At 35.2% G+C, this 27997-nt stretch overlaps 1 protein-coding gene across 3 annotated transcripts; it reads left to right on the top strand.

The window, feature by feature from the left end:
- Positions 1-314: 314 nt before the first annotated feature.
- Positions 315-27984, top strand: LOC123940325 (OX-2 membrane glycoprotein-like). 3 transcript variants are annotated; one of them, XM_046003014.1, is made up of 6 exons: positions 315-450; positions 9604-9942; positions 10799-11098; positions 16463-16565; positions 18220-18303; positions 27797-27984. In XM_046003014.1, exons 1-6 carry the CDS (start codon positions 387-389, stop codon positions 27819-27821), a joined length of 915 nt encoding a protein of 304 aa, XP_045858970.1. In that variant the 5' UTR covers positions 315-386; the 3' UTR covers positions 27822-27984. The 3 variants fall into 3 exon arrangements, with proteins under 3 accessions (XP_045858970.1, XP_045858972.1, XP_045858971.1); XM_046003016.1 differs by having other exon boundaries at positions 18220-18310; XM_046003015.1 differs by having other exon boundaries at positions 18220-18314.
- Positions 27985-27997: the final 13 nt, after the last annotated feature.

Raw genomic sequence — 27997 nt, 5'->3', positions numbered from 1 at the left:
AGTTTGCACGTTATTATGCACATACATAACAGTACATGAAAGACTGGGAAGAGTTAATAACACTGTCAAAAGAAGAGCTAATTAAATTTTCTTGTAAGTTGGGAGGTAAGTTTTCAGAATCTGTATATGAATCTGCAACAGCTACAGAGCTACAAGCACATAATGTTGAAGAAAATTGCATGCATAGATTCCAGCAAATTGGAGGCTAAACAGACAAGGAAGTCCACAAATGCTACAAGATCAAAGAGCTTTTTGGTTTTTGTGTTTGGCGTAAATGGTTAATTAGTAACTTCAGTGAGAAATTGAAAAGGTAACCGCCATTTCAGAACTAAAGTCCAGCTAGAGAATAAAGTATTCCACGTGTTACTGAAGATTTTATAAATTTCATGGGCTTTCCACTCCATTTCATCCTCCATCTCCTCATGCTTCCCATCTGGGTACAAGGATCAGGTAACTCTTCACTTTATCTTGCAAATGCATTGTGGCCAGAAATCAATGGCAAATAAATACCAGGGTGGTCTTTCCACTTTTGTAAAGTTACAGGAGCAGAACATTATGTTTGAGTCTGCATGTTAATCATGTAGTTATTCAGGTTTTTGGTAACTAGCAAACACTATAAGTTGAGCATATTTGACACAGTGACTTGGTAAACAGAGAATGAAAGAAAGATAATAAGCATTGTTTCTGCAGTGAGCCCAAGTAGCTCACATTAGAACGGCCACAAACCGGCTGGAAGGAAATGGGCCCTTTTGCAAGTCAGTTAGCTAGTTAACTAGCTAGGTACCTAATTAGTGAGTTCATTAATTTTGCAGTATTTCTTGCAGCCCATTTGCGTTAAGTTTGAATTTGACTTGTTTTGGTCCCCAAGAGGTTTTTCAATTTTATGTTGTTAAATCTGGTCATTGTTTCCTTTGTGGGTTTGCTTATCATTACAAACTAAGGTACTCCTGCAACATTAGAGATGTAATAAATATTCAAGTCCTGATATTTTCTAGTCATTTAAAATTATTTGAATAAAGACACGTAATTCAATTCCATCTAAAACCTGTTGGGTTCATGGTAAGGGCAGTCACTAATGTTTTGTAGGAATTTAGTTGAGAAAATAAATCATGATTGCTTCTAGTGAAGGAGTTTTTCCTGGGAGAAGTAGCATTGAATTCTATTAGATAATTTAATCAAAAGTTGAATGGGAGTGACACATGCTGAGGACAAAAGAAGCATGACAGGAAGAGGAAACAAGTATGCCTGAGTTTTACTTCTCCTTAACTTCCTTGAGCATTTAAAATACAAAATAGTGAAGGCTGGTTCTGACATCAGGTAACTCAGAATCTAGGGAGAGATGAGCATGTGGACAAATAATGATAAAGAGATGTGGCAAGCACAATTTTAGAAATTGTTACAGAAATAGCGATAGCTTATTCGTCACCATTTAGACTTTCATTAGGTATTACAGGTATACCCCACTTTCTGAAGGTTCATATTACATCATTTTGCTTTTATTAATGACCTACATTACTACCTGTTGTTGCTAACAAAAAAAAAAAAATTGAGGAGGACTTTCACTTTTACAAAAGTGTAAAGTGTACTTTACACTCCTGTACTAATGTAGGTCCTTTGTAAAAGCAAAATGATGTAACTGCAACTTTCAGAAAGCAGGGAATATTCTTCACTTGAAACATTTTGGGTTTATGAAAGGTTGCACAGGAACACGCTATTTTCAGATAGCAAGGGAAACCTGTAGTGGATCTTTCTTTGGGTGCAGGGTCTACACACCCATGGTCCCTGAAATGTCTTGGTGATTTACAACTGTCATTATATCTACACATTCTTTTCAATGCTCACAATACCCTGTAAGTCAAGTATCACTAAGGCCATTTTGCAGGTGAAAAACCTGAGGCTTAGAAAAGTAAACGATTGCTTTAAAACCATACTTCTTGGGCGCCTGGGTGGCTCAGTGGTTTAAGCCGCTGCCTTCGGCTCAGGTCATGATCTCAGGGTCCTGGGATCGAGTCCCACGTCGGGCTCTCTGCACTGAAGGGAGCCTGCTTCCCTCTCACTCTCTCTGCCTGCCTCTCTGCCTACTTGTGATCTCTCTCTGTCAAAATTAATAAATAAAATCTTAAAAAAAAATAAAATAAAACCATACTTCTTGAAATTAGCAGAGTTTAAGACATCATCATAGGTCTTTTGTTCGCTAATGAAATACTATTTGTACAACAAGCGTGCTCTATGTATTTAAATATTCTCCAATGCTGTGTACATAATGAATTTTTGAAAAATATTTGAAAAAAATTTTTGTTTATAATTTGAATGTAATAACCAAGGGAAGTGGATGAAAAACATAACACAATATGAGGTAAGTGTTCACAATATGAAGTAGATGAGGTATATGCTTTTTTTTTTTAACCTTTGCATTTAAGTAAGGCAGACATATAGGAAAGTGTACAAACATAATCAGACATAAATCTGATTAATTTTCATGATTATACCAACATATCTTTTATAGATCAGGAAAAAAATGTTAACAGCATCCTAAACTCTTATTCATGTCCCGTTTCTTTGATTTCCTAAGAATGCTACTATTCAAATTTCTTACCCCATAAATTCATTTTTTTTCTGTTGTAAATGTAATCATTTAGCATTTATTCACTTGTATTTAGTCTCTTTGGCTCAACAACATATTGATGAGTTTTATCCATATTGTTGAAAGTAGATGTAAAAGTAGAAAATAGATGAAAGTAGTTTATTAAATTTCATTATTATATTCCGTTGTATAAATACCATTATTTATTTATCAATTCTGTTATTTGCATTTGGATAATTTTTTGGTTTTGGCTATTACAAATAGTATTTCTATGAACATTTTGTACATATGTTTTGAAGAACATATATGCATTTCTATTAGATATATATCTAAGAGTAGATTTTTTCTGATCATAGGATATGCCTATGTTCAGCTTTTTTTTTTTACTGAAGTATAGTTTATACACAATCCTACATTATTTTCATGTGTAGAACATGGTGATTCAGTTATTCTGTGTTATACGATGCTCATCACAAGTGTAGCTACCATCTGTCACCAGTACCAGTACAAGTAACAATGCTGCTACAGTACCATCGACTATAAGGCCAAAGGGTTTTTCAGTTTACACTCCCATCAGAGTGTGTATGAATTGTGTTTTCTATATATCTTCACCAAATTTGGTATTGTTTGTCTTTGATGTTAGTCATTCTGGTGCGTGTGTAGTCTGGATTTTAATTTGTATATGTTTGATGACTAAAGAAGTTGAGCATCTTAAATATGTTTATTGGTCATTTAGTCATTCTCTTTTATGATGTGCAATTCATATATTTTGTTCAACTTTCTATTGAGTTGTCTGTCCTCATCTTATTGATTTGTAGAACCCAAGTCCTTAGTTATATATATGCATTGCAAACATCTTCTCTTACTCTATGTGTTCTCTTTTTACTTATGAAAATTTATCATTTTTTATCATTATTATCATTTGATAAACTGCAATTATTAAATATTAAAGTAGACCAATCTTCACTTCTGATTTTTTTATCATGTCATATTCCTAAAAAAGGAATAACATATCAAATAACTGTTGATGTGTGCCCTTCTTAAGGAATCGTTGGCTACTCCAGCCAAGTAGATGTTCTATAATACTTTAGTTTTGAGGTGGCATTCTATTTGAAGCATTTGAAATGGAATTTTTTCTCTAGTCTTAGATGGGAGTCAATATATAATTTTTTCCAAATTGATACCTAATTTACACATCATCATTTATTAGAAAGATAATCTTTTTCCCCATACCTATGCACTGTCTGTTCCATTTGTCATATATATCAGATGACCACCATTTCTGACTCTATTTAATTGTATTTCATCTATTTCCTTATCTTTGAATAATTATGACATTGTATCACTTTAGCTTTATATCTGGATAGTAAGTCTCCAGTTTGTTGCCTTGACTTTTTTAGAATCTGCTTGTCAAATCCAGAATTTAAAAAAAAACAAAAACCTTCTTGAAATTTTAATAGATTTGCATGGAATCTAAAAATCAGCTTGAAAAGAATTGACATCTTTATATATTTTTCTTAACTATGATATGATATATCTTTCCACTTACGTAAGTCTACTTTATTTTTTTCCCAGACTTATTTTTTATATTTCAGTAAAGAGGCCTTATATATCATTCAGTGGATTTTTCCCTATGTATTTCTTTCTTTTTACCTAGATAGGGAGGCTATTGTAAATGGCATTTTTAATTTTTTCCCATTTGCTTATTGAAGATATATAGAAATAGAATTGATTTCTTTAAAAATTTTATTTTTTAAAACTATTTTAGGCTTACAGAAAAACTGAGAAAACAGTACAGTGTTCCCCTATATCTCTCACCCAATTTTCCCTATTATTAATGTTTTACATTAGTATAGTATGTTTGTTATAATTAATAAATTAAATCTGATATATTTTTCATAACTAAAGTCCACAGTTTATTTGTATTCCTTGACTTTTAACTTTTTGTTTAAGGATCCCACCCGACACCACATTACATTTATTCATCATGACTCCTTAGGGTCTTCTTAACTATTACAGTTACCTCAGAATTTCCTTGTTTTTGATGACCTTGACTGTTTTCAGGGGCCTGGTGAAGTATTTTGTAGAATTATCCTCTATCAGAATGTGGCTGATCTTTTTCTCATGACTAGACTTCCTGTTATGGATTTGGGGGAGGAAGAACACAGAGGTAAAAGGCCATTTTAATTACATTGTATCAAGTGTACATACTATTAACTCATATCCATATAAGATACATTTATAATACAGTTAGATTTTCAGGTACTGAAACTCCTTGACAGTCCTTTCAGGTCTGTACTCCTTGACATCCCCAGTCTCCTAAATAATTTTTTAATTGAATACATTAAGGTTCACTTTATGTGCTAAAAGTCTCTATATGTTTTGACAAGTGCATAACATCATATATCAACCATTATAGTATCATACAGAATAGTTTCATTGTCCTAAAAATCCCCTGTGTCTCACCTATTCAACTCTTCTCCCTTCTCCAAACTCCTGGTCACCACTGATCGTTTTACTATCTCTGTAGTTTTATCTTTTCCAGGATGACATGCTCTTGGAATCACACAGTGTGTAGGCTTCCTAGTTTATTTTCATTCACTTAGCAATATGCATTTAAGGTTTATCCACGGTGTGCGTGTATATGTGTGTGTGTGTGTGTGTGTGTGTGTGTGTGTGTGTAGTTTGATAGCTCATTTCTTTTCATGGCTGAATAATATTCTATTGTATAGATGTACCATAGTTTACTCATTCACCTATTGAAGTCATCTTGATGCTTTATATTTTTGGTGATTATGAATAGGAGGCTATAAACATGTTCAAGTAGTTTTTTATGTGGATATACGTTTTCAGATCAGTTGGGCAAATACCTAAGAGTACACTTGCTGGATCTCATGGTAAGAGTATGTTTAGTTTTGTAAGAAACGGCCAAACTGTCTTGCCAAGTAGCTGTACCATTTTGCATTATTGGAAATGAATTGGATTGAATTGGAAATGAATTGGAAATTAGAAATGAATTGGAAATGAATTCAGTTCCTGCCACTCCACATCCTCACCAATACTTAATATTGTTTTTTTTTTTCCCCTTCCCAGTCTAATACACGTATTGTGGAATCTCATTATTGTTTGAATTTGCAATTTTCTAACAACAAGAGATTTCATGTGTCTTTTCATGTGCTTATTTGCCATTTATACATCTTCTTTGGTGAGGTGTTCGTTTAGATTTTTTCCCATTTTTTTTAATTAGGTTGCTTGATTTCTTTCTTCTTCTTCTTTTTTTTAATGTATATTTTGTATGCAAGTCTGCTACGGCCTGAATGTTTATGTCCCCTCAAAATTCATATGCTGAAATTTTTACCCTCTATGTTTACGGTATAAGTAGGTGGAGCCTTTGGGAAGTGAGTAGGTCAGGAGGGCAGAACCTTCATGAATGGGATTAGATTATTTAAAAAAAAAAAATCCACAGAATTTCCTAGTTCCTTAACACCATATGATGACACAATAAGAGTTCTATGATCCAGAAAAGAGCCCTTACCCAACCATGCTGGCACCCTGATCTTGGACGTCCAGCCTCCAGAACTGTGAGAAAAAATTTCTGTTGTTTATAAACTACCCAGTCCATGTTATAGCAGCCTGAATGGCCTATGACGAAGTCCTTTATCAGATATGTGTTTTACAAACACCTCCTTGCAGTCTGTGGCTTGTCTTTATATTCTCCTTATGTTGTCTTTCACAAAGCAAAAGTCTTTAATTATAATAAAGTCCAACTTAGCAAATTTTTTTCATTCATGGATCATACTTCTGGTCTTATACCTAATGACACATTACCAAACTCAATGCCACTTAAATTTTGTCTTACATTTTCTTCTAAGTTTTGAGCTTTTGCATTTTTTATTTAGGTCTATAATCCATGTTCAATTAATTTTTGTTAGTTAGGGGTCTGTATTAATTTTTTTTAACATATGGATATTGTAGTAGGTTGAATAGTATGCCTTCCTGCCTCCCCCCTCCACTTATCTATCCAAAATCTCAGAATGTGATCTTATTTAGAAATTCGGTCTTTCCACATAAAATTAAGGTAAGGATCTCAGGATGAAATCACCCTGGGTTGGGTTAAAGAGTCCAAAACACCTTGATTTAGGACTTCTGACCTCTAGATCTGTGAGAAAATAAATTGTTTAAGCCATGAAGTTTGTGGTAATTTATTATGGCAGCCCTAGGAAAATAATCAGATACTCAATTGTTCCGGCATCATCCTTTGTCAAAAAGACTATCCTTTCTCCATTGAACTTCTTTGCACTGTTGTCAAAGATCAGTTAACATTGTGTATGTGCATCCATATCTGAACTCCATTCTGTTCCACTGATCTCTTTATCTGCTCTTTTGCCAATTCTGGGCTGTATTGATTACTGTAGTTTTAGAATAAATTTTGAAGTTAAGTAGTATCAGTTCTTCAACTCTGTTCTTCCCCTTTCATGTTATGTTAATTATTCTGGGTCTTACTTCTCTATACAAACTTTAACATTGGGTCTTCCTATCCATGAACATGGAATTTTCCTCATTTAGTTAATTCTTACTTGATTTGTTCATTACAGTTTTATAATTTCCCTTATATAGACCTTGTATGCATTGTTAGATTTATACCTAAGTAATTCATTTGTGGTTGCTTATTATGTAAATGGTATTGTGTTTTTAATTTCAAATTCCACTTGTTCATTGTTGGTATACAGGAAAGTGATTGACTTTTGTATAATCACCTTGTAATATTACAGCTTTGCTAAAATTTCTTTTTTTTTTTTTTTAAGATTTTATTTATTTATTTGACAGACAGAGATCACAGGTAGGCAGAGAGGCAGGCAGAGAGAGGAGGAAGCAGGCTCCCTGCTGAGCAGAGAGCCTGAAGCAGGCTCAATCCCAGGACCCTGGGATCATGACCTGAGCTGAAGGCAGAGGCTTTAACCCACTGAGCCACCCAGGTGCCCCCTATAATTGCTTATTAGTTCTAGGAGTTTCTTTTGTTGATTCTTTCTGATTTTCTACATAGATAATCTACACAGATATCTGCATAGATATCATCTGTGAACAAAGACAGTTTTATGCCTTCCTTTTCAATTTGCATACATTTTATTTCCTTTTCTTGCCTTCTTGCATTAGGAAGAGGTTTAAAGTATGATATTGGGAAGGAGTGGTAAGAAGGGACATCCTTGCCTTTTCCTATCCTTTAGTGGGGAAGTTTCGAGTTTTACTAGGTGTAAGTTTGTGTAGATATTCTTTGTCAAGTAAAAGAAGTTCCCATCTTTTCCTAGTTTACTAAGTTTTATTATGCATTGGTCATGGATTTTATCAAATGCCTTTTCTGAATCTATTGATATGATCATTAAATATGTTCTGATTTAGTCTGTGGTTTAAATAAATTACATTACTTGATTTTCAAATGTTGAACTAGCTTTGCATACCTGGGATGAATCTCACTTGACCACAGGGCATATTTTTTTAATACTTTATTGGATTCAATCTGCTAATATTTTGTTTAGGACTTTTGTATTTATGTTCAAAAGAGATATTGGTCTATAGTTTTATTTTCTTGTAATATCTTTAGCATTTTCTTTTTAATTCTTTTTAAAGTGTCAATATTTATGTTTACATTATCCATGCATTCTTGCACGTGTCAACTTTTCCATGAGAGTCTATACTTAGCTGATTTTAATTCCATCTGATAATTTCAAAATCTGTAATATATTTCAATCTGGCTTGGACACTTGTTTTATCTCTTCAGATTGTTTTTATTTATGGCTTTTAGCATGACTTACATAATTTTTTTGTTGAAATCCAGACATGATATGTCAGATAATAAGATCCAAGGTAAGGGGATGCCTGGGTGGCTCAGTCAGTTAAGCCACTGCCTTTGGTTCAGGTCATGATCCCAAGATCCTGGAATCCTTGCTCAGCAGGGAGCCTGCTTCTCACTCTGCCTCTGCCTGCCACTGGGCCTGCTTGTGCACTCTCTCTCTTTCTCTCTCTCTGACAAATAAATAAATAAAATCTTAAAAAAAAAAAAAAAAAGAACCAAAGTAAGTGGAGCTTTAGCATGGGTTTTATGTTAATCTGGCAAGGAGTTGGGTTGTGTTTACTCTTTAAATAAGTCTATGCATTAAGGGTTTCAAATTCATGTACTTTTTTTTGTTTGTTTGTTTCTGTCTCTTCTGCTGATTTTGAATTTTTCTAAGATCTCCTTGTTAATAAAAGTCTGAGACTTGCAACCATATCAGCTGGGATCCATTGTCGTGTATTAGATCTCTACTGATGTGATGATGAAGAGTTGGGGAGGGAAGTATTTTAAATTTCACTCTTTTGTTGGGCCTCTGATCCTTGGCTGTGGCCATCACAAGTTTTCTTACTTTTTTCCTCCTCCTTCCCCACCTTAGGTAAGATAGGAAAGTTAAAGGGAACCAGAGTACAGTCCTTGTCCTTCTACCTGTGTAAGATAAGGATCCTGTAAAGTCTTTCCCCTGGAGAATAGGGTTTTTTCCTTTAAATAGAAAATGGCCTGGGCTTATTTCAATGTGGTTACTTCCCCCTTCCTTTGCCAAAGATATGAGGTGATTTTTCCTGGCTCTTCACTGTAAGAACCTGGAGGGGTTCATGCTGGCGAAACTGATAGAATTTTAGGTCCTCTCTAAGATTGGAGTCCTGAGGAGTGTATTACCCTCAAGCTAATTCATATTCAACCTCCAGAAATTCATCAAAATTACCATTACTTGTGGTGGTCAATTTATGTTTCAATTTTTGTACTCAATAAATATTTATTGATTAGGTAGTATATAGGTAGTATATGGCCAGAGACACTTTTAGAAACCACTTATCAGGGGTGAAGAAGATAAGAAAGTTCATTTTCTAGTGGGAAAGATACAGATATAAAAAGATAATTATAAAACAGAAAGATAAGTGCTATGATAGGGGTAAGTCCAAGGTAGTATGAAAGAACATTTCTCCTAATTCATACTCAGTTTTATTTTCAGGTTCCCCACACAGAATAAATTACAAAAAAAATGAAACAGCTGTATTTGGAGAAAATGTGACCATCTTCTGCAATTTAACAACTCCAGCAGATATTGTGCAAATTACCTGGCAGAAGATTCAAGATTCTTTGCCACAAAATATTGGCACATATAGCAGTGTATATGGAGAAAAGATTCTTCCGCCGTACACAGATCGACTGCACTGTGAGGTCATCGAACCCAATTCCTCGTTCATAACTATCCGTGAAGTAACATTTGAAGATGAGGCTTGCTACAAATGTCTATTTAATGTATTCCCACATGGCAGCCATGGGGGACAAATCTGCCTTACCATTATAGGTATGTAAATGTTTTGTGTAGAGTCAAAATTTTGGGGATGTGGTCTTTCAAGGTTAAGGTCCAGAGAGAATGTTAGAGAAGGAAAGATTATAATAGAGGCCACCCATGCTTTTGTTATACAGAAGGAAAAAAAAGGAAACCAATGATAGTTATATGATTTTCCCATTTTCACACAGTACAGGACCAGGCATAACATTTAGGTTTTCTGACCTCGCATCTAACTTTTTACACTGCACTGATTTTAATCTGGTAGATAAAGTTCGTGGATGGCATCAGAATTTTCACTGGTTGGGGGTGGTGGTGCCTGGTGGCTTAGTGGGTTAAGCCTCTACCTTCTGCGCAGGTCATGATCTCAGCCCTGCATGGGCTCTCTGCTCAGCAGGGAGCCTGCTTCTCCCTCTCTGCCTGACTCTCTGCCTACTTATGATCTCTCTCTCTGTGTCAAAATATAAAAAATAAATAATCCTTTAAAAAAAAAGAATTTTCACTGGGAAAGAGAGGAAAAGAAAAAGAGTGGAGAAAATGGAAGAGGAAAGAAGACAGACAATAAGAATTAACAAAATGTTGAAAGAATAGTGATAGTATCAGAGTGTCTCCTCATTATTTTGCTGTAAATTTAAAGTATTGAGGTTTATATAAGGTAATTTAAAGGTTGAATGAAAGCGGAGATAGGAAGCATTTCTCTTCAATTGGAGGATGGTAGGTGCAAGGGATGGAATTGTGAGGTTTTGCAAAATATGAGGAGAGGTGTCTGAAAGGGACATGTTTCAACATTTTGTCATCGTATAAATATTTGGGGAAGTCTATCTTTAAGATTTTTTTTATATTTAATTTTCTGTCTCCTTTTTTGTCTCAGCTCTATCTGGATTAAAAACTGAACTCCAGTCCAATCTTGACTCTGAAGATTTTCTTAGATTTATTTACTCAGCTGTGGGAAAACCTGTTCCTCAAATATCTCTTTTCCCATCACAAGTCTTGATTAATCCACCTGAGGAATACCTTGCTCAGAATCCAAATGGCACAGTGACTATCACTAAAATGTGCAACATCTCCTTGGAGACTGTGAGGTCCCTAGGCCTCCAATATCTGACTGTGCGCATGGATCATCCTCTAAGGAATGAAGAGAAGATTGTTCCTTTGTCAGTCAAACAGGAATGTAAGTAGAAGTAATAATCAACAAGGGGAAATGTTTTAAAAATTCATATCAGAAGTGCATGTGTAATTATCTGTTTTTAGAAATGTTAAGTCATTGTGATACATGTGCATGCTTAAATGAACGAAGTAATGAAAACTTTCTCTACCCTAGTTCTGCCTCCAAGGGTCACTGTTCTTAAATGGCAAATTTTTAATTGATCTACCTTAACTGCTTTCCATTGAATTTCTGCCACAGTCAGTGAAGACCAGGTTCACTTACACCCTCTTCAACTTTTCCTCCTCCCAATATAGTTCTTTTCTTCCCAATATAGTTCTTTTGGTGATTACGTCTACAACCTTCAACAGTGTGGTAAAATTTATTTTTGTGTCATCCAAAATAGGAAGTCTCTTAGCTGCCAATTTTCCTTGCCTGTCTTCCAGCCAAGCTCTGTCAATTGTACCCTTTGTTTCAAAGCCATAGTTAAAGTATGGTTTTCCTTAAAAATTTAAGAAATAATTTAAATATATTTATGTTTCTGCATTTATATAATTTCCTATAGAATTTAAATAATTGTGTTTTTATATTTCGCCTAATCTGTTGACACTGAAGCATTTTTTCTCTATATATTTAGTGTAAATACTGGTATATTGGAGTTTTCATATACCATCTTACTCTTGTTTTCTATTACTTGACCTGTTTCATGTCCCTTTCTCTCTCTTCCTGAATTTTTTTGGGTTATTTATTTTTGTTTCATTTACCTCCTCCATTAATTTGTTAACTATATGTTCCATGTAGTTTTGTTTTTTTTTTTAATTTATTTGACACAGAGAGAGAGAGAGAGAGGTCACAAGCAGGCAGAGAGGCAGGCAGAGAGAGAGGGGGAAGCAGGTTCCCTGCTGAGCAGGAAGCCCGATGTGGGGCTCGATCCCAGGACCCTGGGATCATGACCTGAGCCAAAGGCAGAGGATTAACCCACTGAGCCACCCAGGTGCCCCTGTTCCATGTAGTTTAAGTGGTTCACTTGGAGACTGCAACTTACATCTCTTAACTTATTAGAGCCTAATGTAATTTTTTTTATTATTATTTTTCAGGTAATACAATAAGCTTATACGAATTTCCACTCTTGGTGTTGTCATTTTGTGCATTTCATTTAACTTATTCATTTATTTAAATTTTTGTTTGTTTGAATATAGTTGACACACGATATTATATAAGTTTCGGGTGTATGTCTTATTCATTTTAATTCTTTATATATATTTAAATGCCAAAATATATTATTTTTTTCCTGTTATTCATAGTAATATTCTTTTAGATTTATCCTTTCTATTGTTTTTTATTTCTTTGTCTATGTTCAAAGTTTTATTTATCTTCTGCCTAAAGAATTCTCTCTAGTTTTTTCCTCAGTGAAGATGTATAGATGGCCAATTCTTTTAATATTTTTGGTCATAAAATGTTTAACTTTTGAGGTACATTTTTTAGGATTTTTAAATTTCAGTTTTGATAGTTATTTTTTTCATCACTTTGACGATGGTATTTTACTAGCTTCTGACTTTCATTATTTCCTTTGAAAATGTATATGTCAGTTTTATGGGTTGTCCTTTGAAAGGAATGTATCTCCTCTTCACCCTGGCTGCTTTTAAGACTTTTTCCTTGTATTTATTTTAGGTTAGTTTTATTGTTAGTGTTTTGGTGTCACATTCTTTGTATTTATCTTGCTTGTATTTTCTTAAGCTTCTTGAGTCTGTGGGTTAATATTTTTCATCACTTTTGAAAAATGTGTAGACTCAGGAAAATGGTGAGGATTTCTCCATAATTTGTTATAATCAACCAAGAACCAAAAAGCATCACTAGTCATCAATGACACTGAATCATAAAGTTTGAATGAAGGAGGGAGACATCATATCTTTTGGAAGTTTAACAGTTTTTCTGCATAAACAGCTATGGGAATATTGGAATAAGTAGCTTAGTACATAGTCCAGATGGGTTAACCATAACCTCATTTAAACCTAGGATATCTCATTAGTCTGTGAATTAAACAACCTGTGGACTAACCTAAATAAAGCACAAAAAAATGACTACTGTTTCATGTGATTGATAGGTTGCTTGTTACATAAATTTAGTTTAACCAGCTTTCTGCCCTCGGATCTTACAGAGTACTTCTCCATTATCTTTGATCACCCATTGTTACTGCTGAGAAGTCAAAGGTCAATCAGATAATCATAACAGTAAATATTATTGTATCTTCTCTCTTATAATACAGTATCTTCTCTTTATCTAGAGTTCTGACACGTGCTATTTTTAGGGTATTTTATCTTATTTTTAATACTTTAATGTTATTGACATTTAATCAGCTCACACAATTTGGAGACTCAAATCCTTCAACTCTGAATATTTTCTTATTTCTTTGAGAATTTTCCACCTATTCACTTAACTTATTCTCTTTTTATAAACCTCAATTAAGTGGACATTAAACATTTCAATTGAACTTTATTTTCTTCTTTTAAAAAATATGTCTCTTTTTGTTTTCTTCATAGTACCAGGGAGATTTAAAAAAATTATCTTTGAACACTTTAATTCAATTTTTCCTTCTTTTGACAATCAGGTTTATATTTTTGAATTGCTTTTACAACTTAAGATTAATTTTATAATTGATTTATTTTTTCATATCCAATTTTTCCTGCTGTATGAAAATAATATCTTGTCAATCTGCCTGGGAATAATAATTTAGAAGTATTGTAATATCTTCTGTTTTTTACATTACTCTTTCAATCTCCCCCAGACCCACTACCATATTTATTTATTTATTTTTTTAAATTTGAAGTAGGATCTGTGCCTAATGTGGGACTTGAACTCACAATCCTGAGATTAAGTGTCTACATGTTCTACTGAGTGAGCCAGTCAGGTGCTCCCCATCATTTTAATTTTGCGTTTCTTTTACTCAGTCTTTCGCACTTTGATTACAGGTTTTATTCAAAGTCTAGTGAGCCCTGACTGGAGGGTTATAGAATCTTTATTTAGCTAATTGTATCTTGTAAAGAACGACTTTTGTTTGCAGAAAGCAGGCTGCTGCTTTCTATAGTTAGCCAGGAGACTCCAGAAGCCAGAGTATGGAGGGCTGTACTCTGGGCCTCTGACCCTGTACTGTGTTTATTTCCGGTATGTTCGTTAAATTACTTAACTGCCCCTTCTTCTTTACTCTCTCTCTCTCTCTCTCTCTTTTTTTTTTTTTTTTTTGGCTGCACATTAAGCACACCTGCATCTCCAGAATTCTGATTTCAGATACATAAATGGGTACTTTCGACTCTAAGTTTCATTCTGTGATCCACCCCTCCTTCTTTTGCCACCTGAGTACAAACGCTCTCCAGGTTCTGCAGGGCTGTCTCTGCCAGATGTAAACTGCTTTTTGCACACACGAGCCTGTAGCTTCTCTCATCCTACACCTTCGTAAGCCATTCCTCTATCCACTTTACGCCTTTTGTAAATTTGTTGAAATCCCTTGCCAATGAAGATCACTCTTCTGTGTTGTTTTTCATTTAAGCATTTTATTTTTGTTACTATAATTTTAAGGAAATCTTAGGAAGGAGTAGAGGTAAATATTTTGTTACGTGTATTTCTCGAAACTGAGTTTAATCAGCTCCTTTTTTCCTGAAAGTTTCCCCAAATCATGAGATTGAAATATGTCCATTCAATAGCACATGTACCTCCCATCAATCTATTAGCTGGATTATTGTATTAATTTCACTTCTCACTGAGCTTCAATTGTCTGTAAAGGAGTAACTTATTAGAAGAGAATTCCTCCTTGCTTAGCTTTGTAACAAATTTTAGGGATATAAACCCCTGATTCTATTAAGTTCTTCTATGGAGACTTTATTCCCATGGTTTATTATTGCTTACTTCAGGGCTCTGTTCATATTCTAGGCCCATTCAGCCTCCTTCGCCCATTTTGAATGAGCTAAGTATAAAAAAAAATAGTTAAAACTAAAAACCGAAACAAAGTGATGTCTGAAGAGTCAAAAATAAATCACACAAAATTTCTCACATGGATTTTCCTAATAGTATCAGGGAAGAAGTAATTAGTAGCAAGAATTTCTCTTCAAAGGTAATGAAAAATTGAAAGCAGCAAATTAAATAGAAATAAGAGGTAACAATGAACAGAAAAATTATCTCCATCAGAAAAAAGGACCCCAAAATATACCAGAAGCAGACCTAAGAATACAAAATGTACAATAATTCATGCCATTTAATGTAAGTACAAATTTCCTTGGGGTCCATCACATAGTGTATAGGTTCATTTTTATATCTAAGAATTAGCTAAGAATTCTTACTCTTACATTTTAATATGTATATTATATATATTATATATATATAAGATACATTTTTAAATAGTCTTATATTTTAAAAATCATGATAATCGTGATGACCTTTGGTTAAACTTAGTTAAAATAGAAAATGTAATTTATAAATTACATTCAGAAGGCTACATAGAAAGAAGTGGCTTGGAATACAATTTAGGAACACCATGGTCAAAATAGCTATCATGAAGTGTTGCTATTTAAAATTTCGTAATTTTTTTTCATAAGACTGCAGGCTCTAGAATCAGACAGAACAGAATTGCTTCCCAATTTTGCCACTTAATCACTATCTATTTTGGACAATTTTCTTAACGTCTCAGAGCCTTCATTTCCCCATCTATACCTAATAACTGTACTCAGTTCATGGAAATCACCCTTATAAGATGCTTATCACATCACTTAACACATTAATCTTAAATAATTATTCTCATTAAAATTATTCTCATTTGCGAACCATAAGAGACTATGGACTCTGAAAAACAACCTGAGGGTTTTGAAGGGTCAGGGGTGGGAGTTTGGGGGAACAGGTGGTGGGTAATGGGGAGGGCACGTTTTGCATGGAGCACTGGGTGTTGTGCAAAAAGAATGAATACTGTTACGCTGAAAAAATAAATAAAATGGAAAAAAAATTATTCTCATTAAAAATTTATTATTCTCATTAAAAATTTATTTTCTGAGGCTTTTGCAGATTTTTTGAAAGTTCCATTTTAGTAATTGAATACTATTTCAATGTGACTACATTATATTTTTCTTAAACATTTTCTTTTGTTGAATATTTGGGTGGTTTTGTCTTTTTTGCTTATTCTTGAGTGTCATCAAATGGTATTAAATATTGTCTGTCTTCAATTTGAATACACATTAGCATATTCTTTTATAAAATTGAATATGGCCAATAATCTCATAGTATCAATTTGAATGTCAACAAAACAATGGCAAATCAAAAGGTCATTGGCAGATTTAAAGTGCCAAAATGGCAGTATAATGTATGGAAAATATAGTCACAAAGAACATGTTTCTGGTTTGTGTCTTTCAGGTACTTCTCATTCTCCTTATACTTGGTTGCGTATAGTTGGCCTACCCATACTTCTGTTATGTATTTTGTTGATTGTTATCTATCTTGTTTGGAGAAAGAAAAAGTAAGTTGCATTCTACCTGTCCATGTCAGGGAAGATAGGTAAAATAGGGACTAGTTTTAAATATGAAGAAAGGACATTTCAAGGGCTTTGGCAAAAGTTATCATGGAAAGAATGATGATGTAAAACTCTTTTCTATTTACTTAGTAATTCCGGCAGTCAAGAGTTTATTCTTGTTCACATGATACCGTACTTGGGATTGTTATCAAGGTAGGCTGTTAGTCATTTCTGGTGAATTGAGCCTAAGATTCTTTCTTTAGAACAGATTTTGAAGGAGAGAAAATATGAATTTCAGACAGCTCGTGGGAGGGGATCCACTGAGTGGGGAAGAAGGCTGAGATTGGAAGCATGAGATAAATCTACCTCACAAAGCCACAGTAAGATGAAAGTAGTCTTACTTTATAGGACTAATGTAATAAAGTATCTATTTATTATTCAACAGATACTTCTTGAATGCCTGAACTGCTATGCATTATTCTCAGTGAGGGCAATAGAGACACAAATAAAACAAAAATTTTAGAAGCGTATGTCTCAATAGGGAGAGGTAGTCAATGAAAAGTTAAAAGGAAGCAAGAGAACACTGGCTGGTGATATACACTATTTAGAAAATAAGGCAGAATGCTGTAATTAAAAGAGACTATGGGACTAGTTTATACTGAGTGGTTGCTCTGAGGAGTTGACGTTAAAATTGGGACCTGGATAGGAAAAGAGTTGTGAGTGACATTCTCATAGAAGAGTATTCCAGACAAAAAGGGAGGAGTTATTGTAGGTACCAAGGTGGGAATGAGCTTGGTGTGTCCCAGGACAAAATGAGGTAAGTGTTCATAGAGCAATGATTTAGAAATAGAGATGGGGTTTAGAACAGCTAAGGCCCTTAGACCTTGAAAGGCATTTGGGATTTTTGCTACTTACAACACCAAACTATTGAAGGATTTAAAACAAGGGGGTAGAAGGATCTGATTGACCCTATAAAAAGATCTCTGTCACTGGAACGTGGACAAAGTCTCTTAGAGCTCCAGAATGAATGAAAGAAGGTTTTTAAAGAGGTGATTGCCATAGTCAAGTTGGGAATCAATAGTGATCTGGACTAGGGTGGTAGCCCTTGGAACTGAGGAATTAGGGAGAGGTTTAGGATGACAAGATTTGCACCTGGATAGATGTGGGCAAAGGGGAAAAGGGAGAAATTATCTTGATGATTCTAAACATTTCAACAAAGATTGAAGAAACCTTTTATAAATGGGGAAAAATTAGAGGGAGAACAAATTTTTAGGGAGGATCAAGAGTTCTATTTTGAACATGTTAATTTTTAAATGCTTATTTGACATCCAAGAGAGTATGTCAATTATATACGAACCTGGAATTTACAGAGCAGATGAGAGGTACACATTTGGGAGTGTAGTTGGTATTGGGTATGTTCTTCAACAGGACAAATCATAAGTTATGACTCTTACTATTATAGGATAGAAATAACCTTCAAATTCTGTTAATGGAGTATTTTTATGCTGAATTAAACACTGAAAACATATTTTGTTCATCTCTAAAGAGATCTGAATCTCCCAATTTTAATTCACAGAATACTCTTGCAATCTATTGCCATTAGGGGGAGTGTTTGGGCTGTCTTCATCTTACGGATTTATCAATGTCATCCTACCTATAGGTCAGAGAATGCTCTTGAAACCACACCCCAGCTGAGACAGCCTGATGTGGAATCTTTAATCAACCAGGTTCTTCCTGCACACAGGTAATTGGTAGGTATGTGACTTTTGCTGTCATTGTGCATAATTCAAATTTAAGACTTAACTTTCCATATTAAATCATCCATTTGGTAGAAGTAATTATCATTTTAAAAATAAATGGAGGGGCGCCTGGGTGGCTCAGCGGGTTAAAGCCTCTGCATTCGGCTCAGGTCATGATCCCAGGGTCCTGGGATCGAGCCCCGCATCGGGCTCTCTGCTTGGCTGGGAGCCTGCTTCCTCCTCTCTCTCTCTCTCTCTGCCTGCCTCTCTGCCTACTTGTAATCTCTATCTGTCAAAAAAATAAATCTTTAAAAAAATAAAAATAAAAAAATAAATGGAAACAGATTTGTTTATATAATCCTGTTTCATGAACTAGTGGGTTCATGTAAAATTGTATTAATATTAAAGACAATATTTCTTTTCTTTTTTTCCCCCCTTTTTAAAAAAATTAACATCTAATATATTATTAGCCCCAGGGGTACAAGTCTGTGAATTGTCAGGCTTACACACTTCCCAGCACTCACCATGGCACATACCCTCCCCAATGTCCATAACCCAACCACCTTCTCCCTACCCCTCCAACCCCCGGCAACCCTCAGTTTGTTTTGTGAAATTAAGAGTCTCTTGTAGTTTGTCTCCCTCCCGATCTCATCTTGTTTCATTTTTTCCCTTCTCTACCCACCAAACCCACCACTTTGCCTCTCAAATTCCTCATATCAGGGAGAGCATATGATAATTGAAGAACAATATTTCTATTCATCCCCTAATTCAGGACCCTTCCAACCAACACCGCCAGTTGAATGACTGCTTTGATTTTGTTTTTGGGTTTTTTTTTCCTGAGTATTAATAAATATGAGCATGTCTTTGTGTACTTCTTTCCCATTCAGGTTTCCCCTTCTGTGAGGTTCTTATCTATATATTCATGTAATTTCTGGTTGGTTGTCTGTATTTGCAGAATATTCGAGATTTTTTATGTACTAAGCAGTGATTACTTCTCCTTATTTGGTACCAATCTACTAAATTTCTCAGTTATATCATTGAAAGAACAGAAATCTTTAAGCTTTGATGTTGTTAAACCCATCAATTTTTCACCTAACAGTTTGAGTTTAGGGACCTATTTAAGAAGTCATCATTTGTGTAAGTTCACAGAAATAATTGCATTTATTAGCTTCGTATTTTTCAATTTCATATTTAAGCATTTTAACCTTTGCACATAATGTAGGAATGACATATATTGTTAATTTTCATCATATAATGAGCCAGGTTTCCCAACATCGGATATATACAATCTGTCCTTTTCCTTATTGATGAGCTTTGTTCTTAGCTCTCTCAAGTAGAGAGTTTTGTTCCATGGTTTAATTTTTTTGTTTCTTCATGATTGCGTATAGTTTTTTATTATGGTCTTATGTTATGTTAAAATGTGGTAGGGAGAGATCCCTTTTTGTGTTTTTTAAAGATGTATCCATTCAGGGATACATACACACACATGCACATCATGAAATAAGTTTATTTCATTTAAAAAATATAGCTGGAATTTTGATTAGTCTTACATTGAATTGACAGATTAATTTAATTTAGAGAGCATTGTTATCTGTACAATATAATTTAGTTCACCCATAAATATGCTATCCATTTATTCAAGTCTTTCTGAATGCCTTTTAGGAAAGTTTTAAAATTTTCTCTCTGTAGATTTTGTGTTTGCTAGATTAATTCCTTGGTACTTTTAATTTGTTCACTATGATGAATGATATTTTAAGTTTTTAGCGAAATTTCCTAACTGGTTATTAGTGATTTAGGAACAGCTCTGGATTTTTTAGGTTAACTTGTATTTGGAAACTTTGGTAAACTCTTCATTACTTAATAGTTTCTCTGTTTATCTAAAAATTTTCCATTTAGATAATCATCTCTTGTGCACTCAATGACATTTTTGCTTCTTTCTTTCTAATCTTTATACATTTTTTTAAAATTTATTTATTTTTTCAGCATAACAGCATTCATTGTTTTTGCACAACACCCAGTGCTCCATGCAATACATGCCCTCCCTATTACCCACCACCTGTTCCCCCAACCTCCCACCCCTGATCCTTCAAAACCCTCAGGTTGTTTTTCAGAGTCCATAGTCTCTTATGGTTAGCCTCCCCTTCCAATTTTTTTTTTTTTATAAACATGTAATGTATTTTTATCCCCAGGGGTACAGGTCTGTGAATCGCCAGGTTTACACACTTCACAGCACTCACGATAGCACATACCCTCCCCAATGTCCATAACCCCCTCCCCCTCTCCTAACCCCACCTCCCCCCAACAACCCCCAGTTTGTTTTGTGAGATTAAGAGTCATTTATGGTTTGTCTCCCTCCCAATTCCATCTTGTTTCATTTATTCTTCTCCTATCCCCCTAACCCCCCATGATTGAATACTTTTCAATTCATGGGAGTTAGGGATAGCACAAGTCTCCAAGGAATCTGGAAGCAAGTCTTTCAGGACCTTGAAGGGCCTGCTGCTGCCAAGATAAGGTTACTTTTAAACATGATCTCACTGATACGCAGAATTTAAGAAACAAGGTAGAGGATCATAGGGGAAGAGAGGAAAAAATGAAACAAGACTAAACCAGAGAGGGAGGCAAACCATGAGACTCTTAATTTTAGAAAACAAAACCTGAGGGTTGCTGGAGGGGAGGGGGGTGGCGAGAAGGGGTGGCTGGGGAATGGACATTGGGGAAGGTATGTGTTATGGTGGGTGTTGTGTAAGACTGATGATATCACAGACCTGTACCCCTGACACAAATAATACGATATGTTAATTATAAAATAAATAAAATAAAATAAAATAAACATTTAATCTCTAAGGCCACCAGGATCTCCTTGAGGAAGGTCACGTTTTGCATGTTTCAGGTATCTATCAGTGAGCTGCAAGCTATAAGACAATTTTAATTTAAGCTGCATTTCTTTTGCCCTTGTTTCCCACATCATTATGAGGTTTCATCCTCTCTTCCCCATATCAGAGCCCGGGTACTTGATGTGGGTCTTGATCCCCTTGGTCCTCTAGGAGGACCTCTGCACCTGGGATATCCCTACTGCTTACAGGTCACCCTGCTGGAAGTTTGGTTCATGCTGCATCTCTCCCCTTCCTACCCTTTTCAATGGGACTTCTGTTTATGTCTTTATCTGTGAAAAGTCTATTCTACCAATCTCGAGTTGTTTTCAGAGTGAGCGGCTTCACATGTAGTTGTTGCCTGGGTGTGTCAGCGGGAGGATGTGAACTCAGAATCCTCCTATTATGAAATCGTCCCCCACTCCCCTGTCCTGTTTTCTTAATAACAGCCACCCTGGCATGTGTCAGGTAATATCTCATTGTAGTATTGATTTGCATTTCCTTGATGATTAATGACATTGAGTACTTCTTCACATACCTGTTAGCCATTTATATCTTCTTTGGAGAAGTATCTGTTCAAATCTTTAGCCTATTTTTTAGTTGATTATCAGTTTTCTTGCTGTTGAATTTCAGGAGTTCTTTATATGCTTTGGAGATTAACCTTTCTCCACCCCTCTCACCCCCGACTGAGTCTTAATTCTGCCGCTAACTAGCCTTTTAAAAAATTTTTTAAATTCAATTAATTAACATTTAATGTATTATTTGTTTCAGGGGCACAGGTCTGTGATTCATCAGTCTTATATAATACCCAGTGCTCATTACATCACATGCCCTTCCCAATGTCTATCACCCAGTTACCCCATCCCTCCACTCTCTCTTCCCTCCTGCAACCCTCAGTTTGTTTCCTGAGATTAAGAGTCTCTCTTTTTTTTTAAAGATTTTATTTATTTATTTGACAGACAGAGATCACAAGTAGTCAGAGAGGCAAGCAGAGAGAGAGGAGGAAGCAGGCTCCCCGCTGAGCAGAGAGCCCGATGTGGGGCTCGATCCCAAGACCCTGAGATCATGACCTGAGCCGAAGGCAGAGGCTTTAACCCACTGAGCCACCCAGGCACCCCAGATTAAGAGTCTCTTATGGTTTGTCTCTCTCTCTCTGGTTTCATCTTGTTTCATTTTTTTTTCTTTTCTTCCCCTATGATCCTCTGTCTTGTTTCTTAAGTTCCATATATCAGTGAGATCATATGATAATTATTTTGCTTAGCATAATACCCTCTAGTTCCATCCATGTTGTTGCAAATGGCAAGGTTTCTTTTTTTGATGACTGCATAGTATTCCATTTTAGATATACACCACATCTTCTTTATCCAGTCATCTGTTGATAGACATATGAACTCTTTCCATAGTTTGGCTATTGTGGACATTGCTGCTATAAACATTGGGGTGCATGTGCCCCTTCAGATCACTACATTTGTATCTTTGGGGTAAATACCCAGTAGTGTGATTGCTGGGCCATAGGGTAGCTCTACTTTCAACATTTTGAGGAAACTCCATTCTGTTTTCCAGACTGGCTGCACCAGCAGTGTAGGAGGGTTCCCCTTGGAGATTAACCTCTTATCAGGTGGATGGTTTGGAAACTTTTTTCCAAAGGTCAAGTTATCTTTTATCACTCACACTGATTAATTTAAAAACATACCTGGAAACATGCCCTAAATAAAATGAAAACTTATTTTAGAAACTCATTAGGCCAAATGATGTAACTCCAAGTTGAGAGAAGTAAGATGCAGAGGCTCAGGGCAATAAACCGTCTGCAAGGGACTGGAGGACCACAAACACTTCGGGCTTGAGTCAAGACCTTTAAGATTCATGTGGAGAATGAACCCTGAAAGTCACCAAAAGCTGTTGCCTACCCTGGAACTATTTGCCGGTGTATCTGAGTAATCATTTCCTGTTTCATGGATCAAAAATGTGCAAATAGGTTACAGTCTTAGATGCATTAATAACAGTGAGAAACCAATATTTGCATTCTTGTAATGAATTTTCTGTTTTCTAAGGACTCCTGAAAGCATTTCCACCCATTCTATAGCTGCCCTTTCAGTCTGTTGTTTCCTTTGCCATGCAGTAACTTTTTAGCTTCATTATCGTCCCATTTGTCTATTTGCGTTTTTGTTGTCTGTACTTTTGTACAGACATCATTGCCAAATCACCCTCATGAAACCTTTCTCCATGTTTTCTAGGAGTTTTATGGTTTCAGGTTTTACATTTAAGTCTTTAATCTATTTTGAGTTGATTTTTCTGACGTTGTAAAGGAAGGGCCCACTTTCATGCTTTTGAATGTGGATATTTAGTTTTCCCAACATCATTTATTCAAGAGATGATCCTATCTCCATTGTGTGTTCTTGACTCCCTTGTAAAAAGCGGTTGACCACAAATGTGTGGATTTATTCCTGAATTCTCTAATCTATTCTCAAGGTCCATATGTCTGTCATTATACCAGTTCTGCACTGTTTTGTTTATTGTAGCTTTGCACTATATTCTTTTTTTTTTTAAGATTTTATTTATTTATTTGACAGACAGAGATTACAAGTAGGTGGAGAGGCAGGCGGAGAGAAAGGAAGGGAAGCAGGCTCCCTGCTGAGCAGAGAGCCTGGGATCATGACCTGAGCTGAAGGCAGAGGCTTTAACCCACCTAACCACTCAGGTGCCCCTTTGCACTATATTCTGAAATCAGGAAGCATGATGCCTCCAGCTTCATCCTTCTTTCTCAAGATTGATTTAACTATTCATGGTTTTTTGTGTCCCATGTGAATTATAGAATTGTGTGTCTTTTAAAATTTCTGTCAAAAAATCCTCTGGGAATTTTGATAGGGATTGCATAAGAAACCCAACTCTATTCCTTAAGGAGCTAGAAAAAGAAGAAAAAACTGATCTCAAAGTTAGCAAAAGGAAGTAACAAATATTTGAGCAGAAATACATGAATTAGGAAAAAAGAAAAATAGTAGAAAAAATTAACAAAACGGAAGGTTGGTTTTTTGAAAAGATAAAATTGATAAACCATCAGCTAAACTAAGAAAAAGAGTGAAGACTCAAATAAATAAAATCAGAAATGAAAGAAGACTGATGTCCTACAAATAAAAAGGGTAGTAAGACCCTATTATGAAAAATTACACACTAACAACCTGGGTAACCTAGAAGAAATGGATAAATTCCTAAAACATCTAACCTCCCATGATTAAGTCATAAAGTAGAAAGTCTGAATAGACCTATAACTAGTACGGAGAGTAAATCAGAAATCAAAAAGCTTTGAACAGAGAAAAGGCGAGGACTGTATAGCTTCACCACTGAATTCCACCAAACATTTAAACAAGAATTAATGCCAATGCTTCTCAAACTCCTTCAGAAAAATGGAAGGGGGTGAAGACTTCCAGACTAATTTTTTGAAGCCCTTCACTACCTTGACATCACAGCCAAAGATGTCACAAGAAAAACAACTTCCAGCCAATATTCTGAAAAATATAGATGTAGAAATCTTCAACAAAATACTGGCAGACTGAATCCAACAGCATATTAAAAGGCTCATACAGGATGTCCAATAGGATTTATCCCTGGGATGCAAGGATAATTCAATATCTGAAAATTAATGAACATGCTACACCCTATTAACCAGGATAAAGACTAAAAATCACATGATGATCTCAACACATGAAGAAAAAGGATTTGAAAAAATTCTAAACACTTTTATGATAAAAACTTTGAAGAAACTAGGTATAGAAAGAAGGAAAGTATCTCATCATAATAAATGTCATGTATGAAAAACCCATAGCTAACAACCCACTCAATGGTAAAACACTGTAAGCTTGACCTCAATGATCAGGAAAACAGCATAAATGTTCACTCTTGTTACTTTTGTTTAACATAATATTGGAGGTCTTAGCCAGAGTAATTAATGGAGGGGGCGGAAAAGGCATAGAATTCAGTAAGGAAGACCTAAACTGTTCCTGTTTGCTGATGCCATGATCTTATATGCAGACAATCCCAAAGACTCCATGAAAAACTTTTAAAACAAATAAGCTATTTCAGTAAAGTTGCGGAATATAAAATCAACCCACAAAAATCAGTTGTGTTTCTATACACTAACAATGAACTGTCTGAAAAGGAATTTGGAAAAGTAATTCCATTTACAATAATACCAAAAGAAGTAAAATGCTTAAGAACAAACCTAACAAAGGAGGTGGAAGACTGCATACTGATATGAAGCATTAATGAGGGGCACCTGGCTGGGTCAGCTGGGTTTGAGCTCAAGGTGGGTGTAGAGATTACTAAAAATAAATAACTTAAAAAAATTAATGAAGGAAATTAGAGAAGACACAGCGAATGGAACAATATCCCAGTAATATATTTGAAGACTTAATGTTGTTAAAGTGTCAGTCTTTAAATTTTTATGACCAGCTTGCCATTTTCAGAATTGTATCCATTTTTGTGTTTTCAAATTTTATATGAATGTTCATAACATTGTCTTATTTTTTCTATTTTTCATGTCAGGTCTACTTCTCATATTTCATTCTATATGGTTTCCTTTTTTTCTAATTTTCTTAGTAATTTTTTGGAGGCGGGGGAGGGTCAGAGGGAGAGGGAGAGAGAAAAGCTTAAGCAGGCTCCATGACCAGTGCAGAGCCCTATGAAGACCTTAATTTCACGACCCTCAGATCATGATCAGAGCCAAAATCAAGAGTCAGACACGTCACAGACTGAGCCCTCCAGGTACCCCAATTTTCTTAGTAATTTTTGGCCATAGGTTTGTTCAATTAACTTCTAGAAAAAAAAACCTCTTTTTTTAAAAAAAAAGATTTTATTTATTTATTTGTCAGAGAGAGAGAAAGAGAGAGAGAGCACAAGCAGGCAGAGTGGTAGGCAGAGGCAGAGAGCGAAGCAGGCTCCCCACAGAGCAGTCTGAGTCTCTGATGTCATTTATAGGGTGTGTACCAGCAGGCAAGCCTAGTCTAGGAGGTTAAATGTAAGTTAGTGAGAGTTGGGGGGTGGTAGTGACAAGCTCTGGAGAGCTGGGAATGTGCGGTTTTTGATGTGCTTCTGGCTTTGTGAGTAGGTTTACACTATGACACTTGAAGTTGGATGCTTGTGATATTTGCGTGCTCCTCTACAAATGATACCTTTGATGAAAAAAGTCTAAAAAAATATACCTATGATCAGGTCAGAAAAGCAACAAAGGCTCTTCTTGCCTTTTTTTTTTTTTTTAAACCATTAAAGTAAAATCCATAATTTTCTACATAGTACAACACAAGTTCACACAAAAAAGACATTTTCTTTTGCAAATCAAAACAGGAAAGAAAGGAAAAGCTCAAACAAGGTAAAGGAAAAGCATTTCTAGGGCTGAATCATGACTTTTGAGTTGATTGAATCCCGTTGTTGCTGCAGAACAGACTGCGTTTGGTCATAGTGGCAATTTTTTTTCTCTTCACATTGTGAAATCACTTTACATTGTTTTCTAGTAGAAAAGGCAAAAAACTGTACAAAACCCTTAGTGTTAAATACAACGTTTGTACCAATAAAAAACTAACACAGCGTAGTGGATTAAAAAAGAAAAAAAATTATTACAAGTTTGGAGCAAGGGAGTATGTGTTTAAAAGGAATCTCCTTCCTTTTTTGTGTGTTTTTCCTTTTGTCCCAATGGGGAACCTAAATCTGTTTTAATTGCACAGACACATGGACAAAAAGTCATTTTGTATCTGCCAAGTGTGGTACCTTCCTTTGTTTATTTGCTATTAAACTGTTTGAGAAGAAAAAAAATATATACCTATGAAGCAGTGTTTTTTTTTTTTAAGATTTTTATTTATTTATTTGACAGACAGAGATCACAAGTAGGCAGAGAGGCAGGCAGAGAGAGAGGAGGAAACAGGATCCCTGTGGAGCAGAGAGCCCGATGTGTGGCTCTATCCCAGGGCCCTGGGTTCATGACCTGAGCCGAAGGCAGAGGCTTTAACCCACTGAGCCACCCAGGTGACCATGAAGCAGTGTTTATAAAAGACGATGTGGAATTCAAAGTTATTTTTCTTCAATATGAAAATTAACTCCTTGCTTTCTTGCACCAGGCACCACCTTATGACATTTAATGTCACTCTGATCCTCTGTCCTTTGTGTGTCTCTCTTCATTGTTGAAGTTTTTTAGACTTTTCTCCTTGATTTTCTTTTATATATATATATATATATATATATATATATATATATATCATATAATGTATAACTTATTTCAAGGGCACAGTTCTATGAATCATCAGTCTTACACAATTCACAGCACTCACCATAGCACATACCCTCCCCAGTGTCCATCTCCTTGATTTTCTTAATTTGATCTTCTTAATGTCATTATACTATGTCTGTAAGTTGATTTTCTTTTATGTATCCTGTGTGGCTGCCCATGAATCATTTAATCCTTTGATTATGTTTGTCTGGAAAGCTCATAATTTACAGCCCTCGGATTTACAGGCCCATGGATCCTTAAATAAAAGCTCTTTCCTAGCACCTTGTTAGAGGGTGGTGATAGGAAAACAGGAAGGTTTCAGGAAATAAATAATTCATAGATCTGTTTCCATCTCTCTCTCTCTCTTTCTTTAAGAGCCAAGAACTCTGGAACTTGTTAAAATAAAAAAAGAATCCTCATCAAAGCAAGTGGAAGGAAATCCCTCCCAGTAAGAAGACAACCAACCAACCAACCAACCAACCAGTCACTCTGAAAGAAGAGACCATTACAATTTGAATACAGAATTTGATTCTGGATAAAAATAAATGTACATTTTTTAAAAAGTGTCTATTGATT

This window comes from Meles meles, chromosome 4 (genome assembly GCF_922984935.1).
Source record: "Meles meles chromosome 4, mMelMel3.1 paternal haplotype, whole genome shotgun sequence".
Classification (NCBI taxonomy): Eukaryota; Metazoa; Chordata; class Mammalia; order Carnivora; family Mustelidae; genus Meles; species Meles meles.
Note: the sequence above shows the minus strand (reverse complement) of the source record. Positions and strands in the feature narration are given on the sequence as shown.

What these genes read in the sequence shown, in the direction of transcription:
- LOC123940325 (XM_046003014.1), top strand. Translation starts at nt 387, where the DNA reads ATGGGCTTTCCACTCCATTTCATCCTCCATCTCCTCATGCTTCCCATC. An exon ending in CATCTGGGTACAAGGATCAG is followed by an intron (nt 451 to 9,603) that starts GTAACTCTTCAC and finishes TTTTATTTTCAG; the next exon opens with GTTCCCCACACAGAATAAAT. An exon ending in AATCTGCCTTACCATTATAG is followed by an intron (nt 9,943 to 10,798) that starts GTATGTAAATGT and finishes TTTTTGTCTCAG; the next exon opens with CTCTATCTGGATTAAAAACT.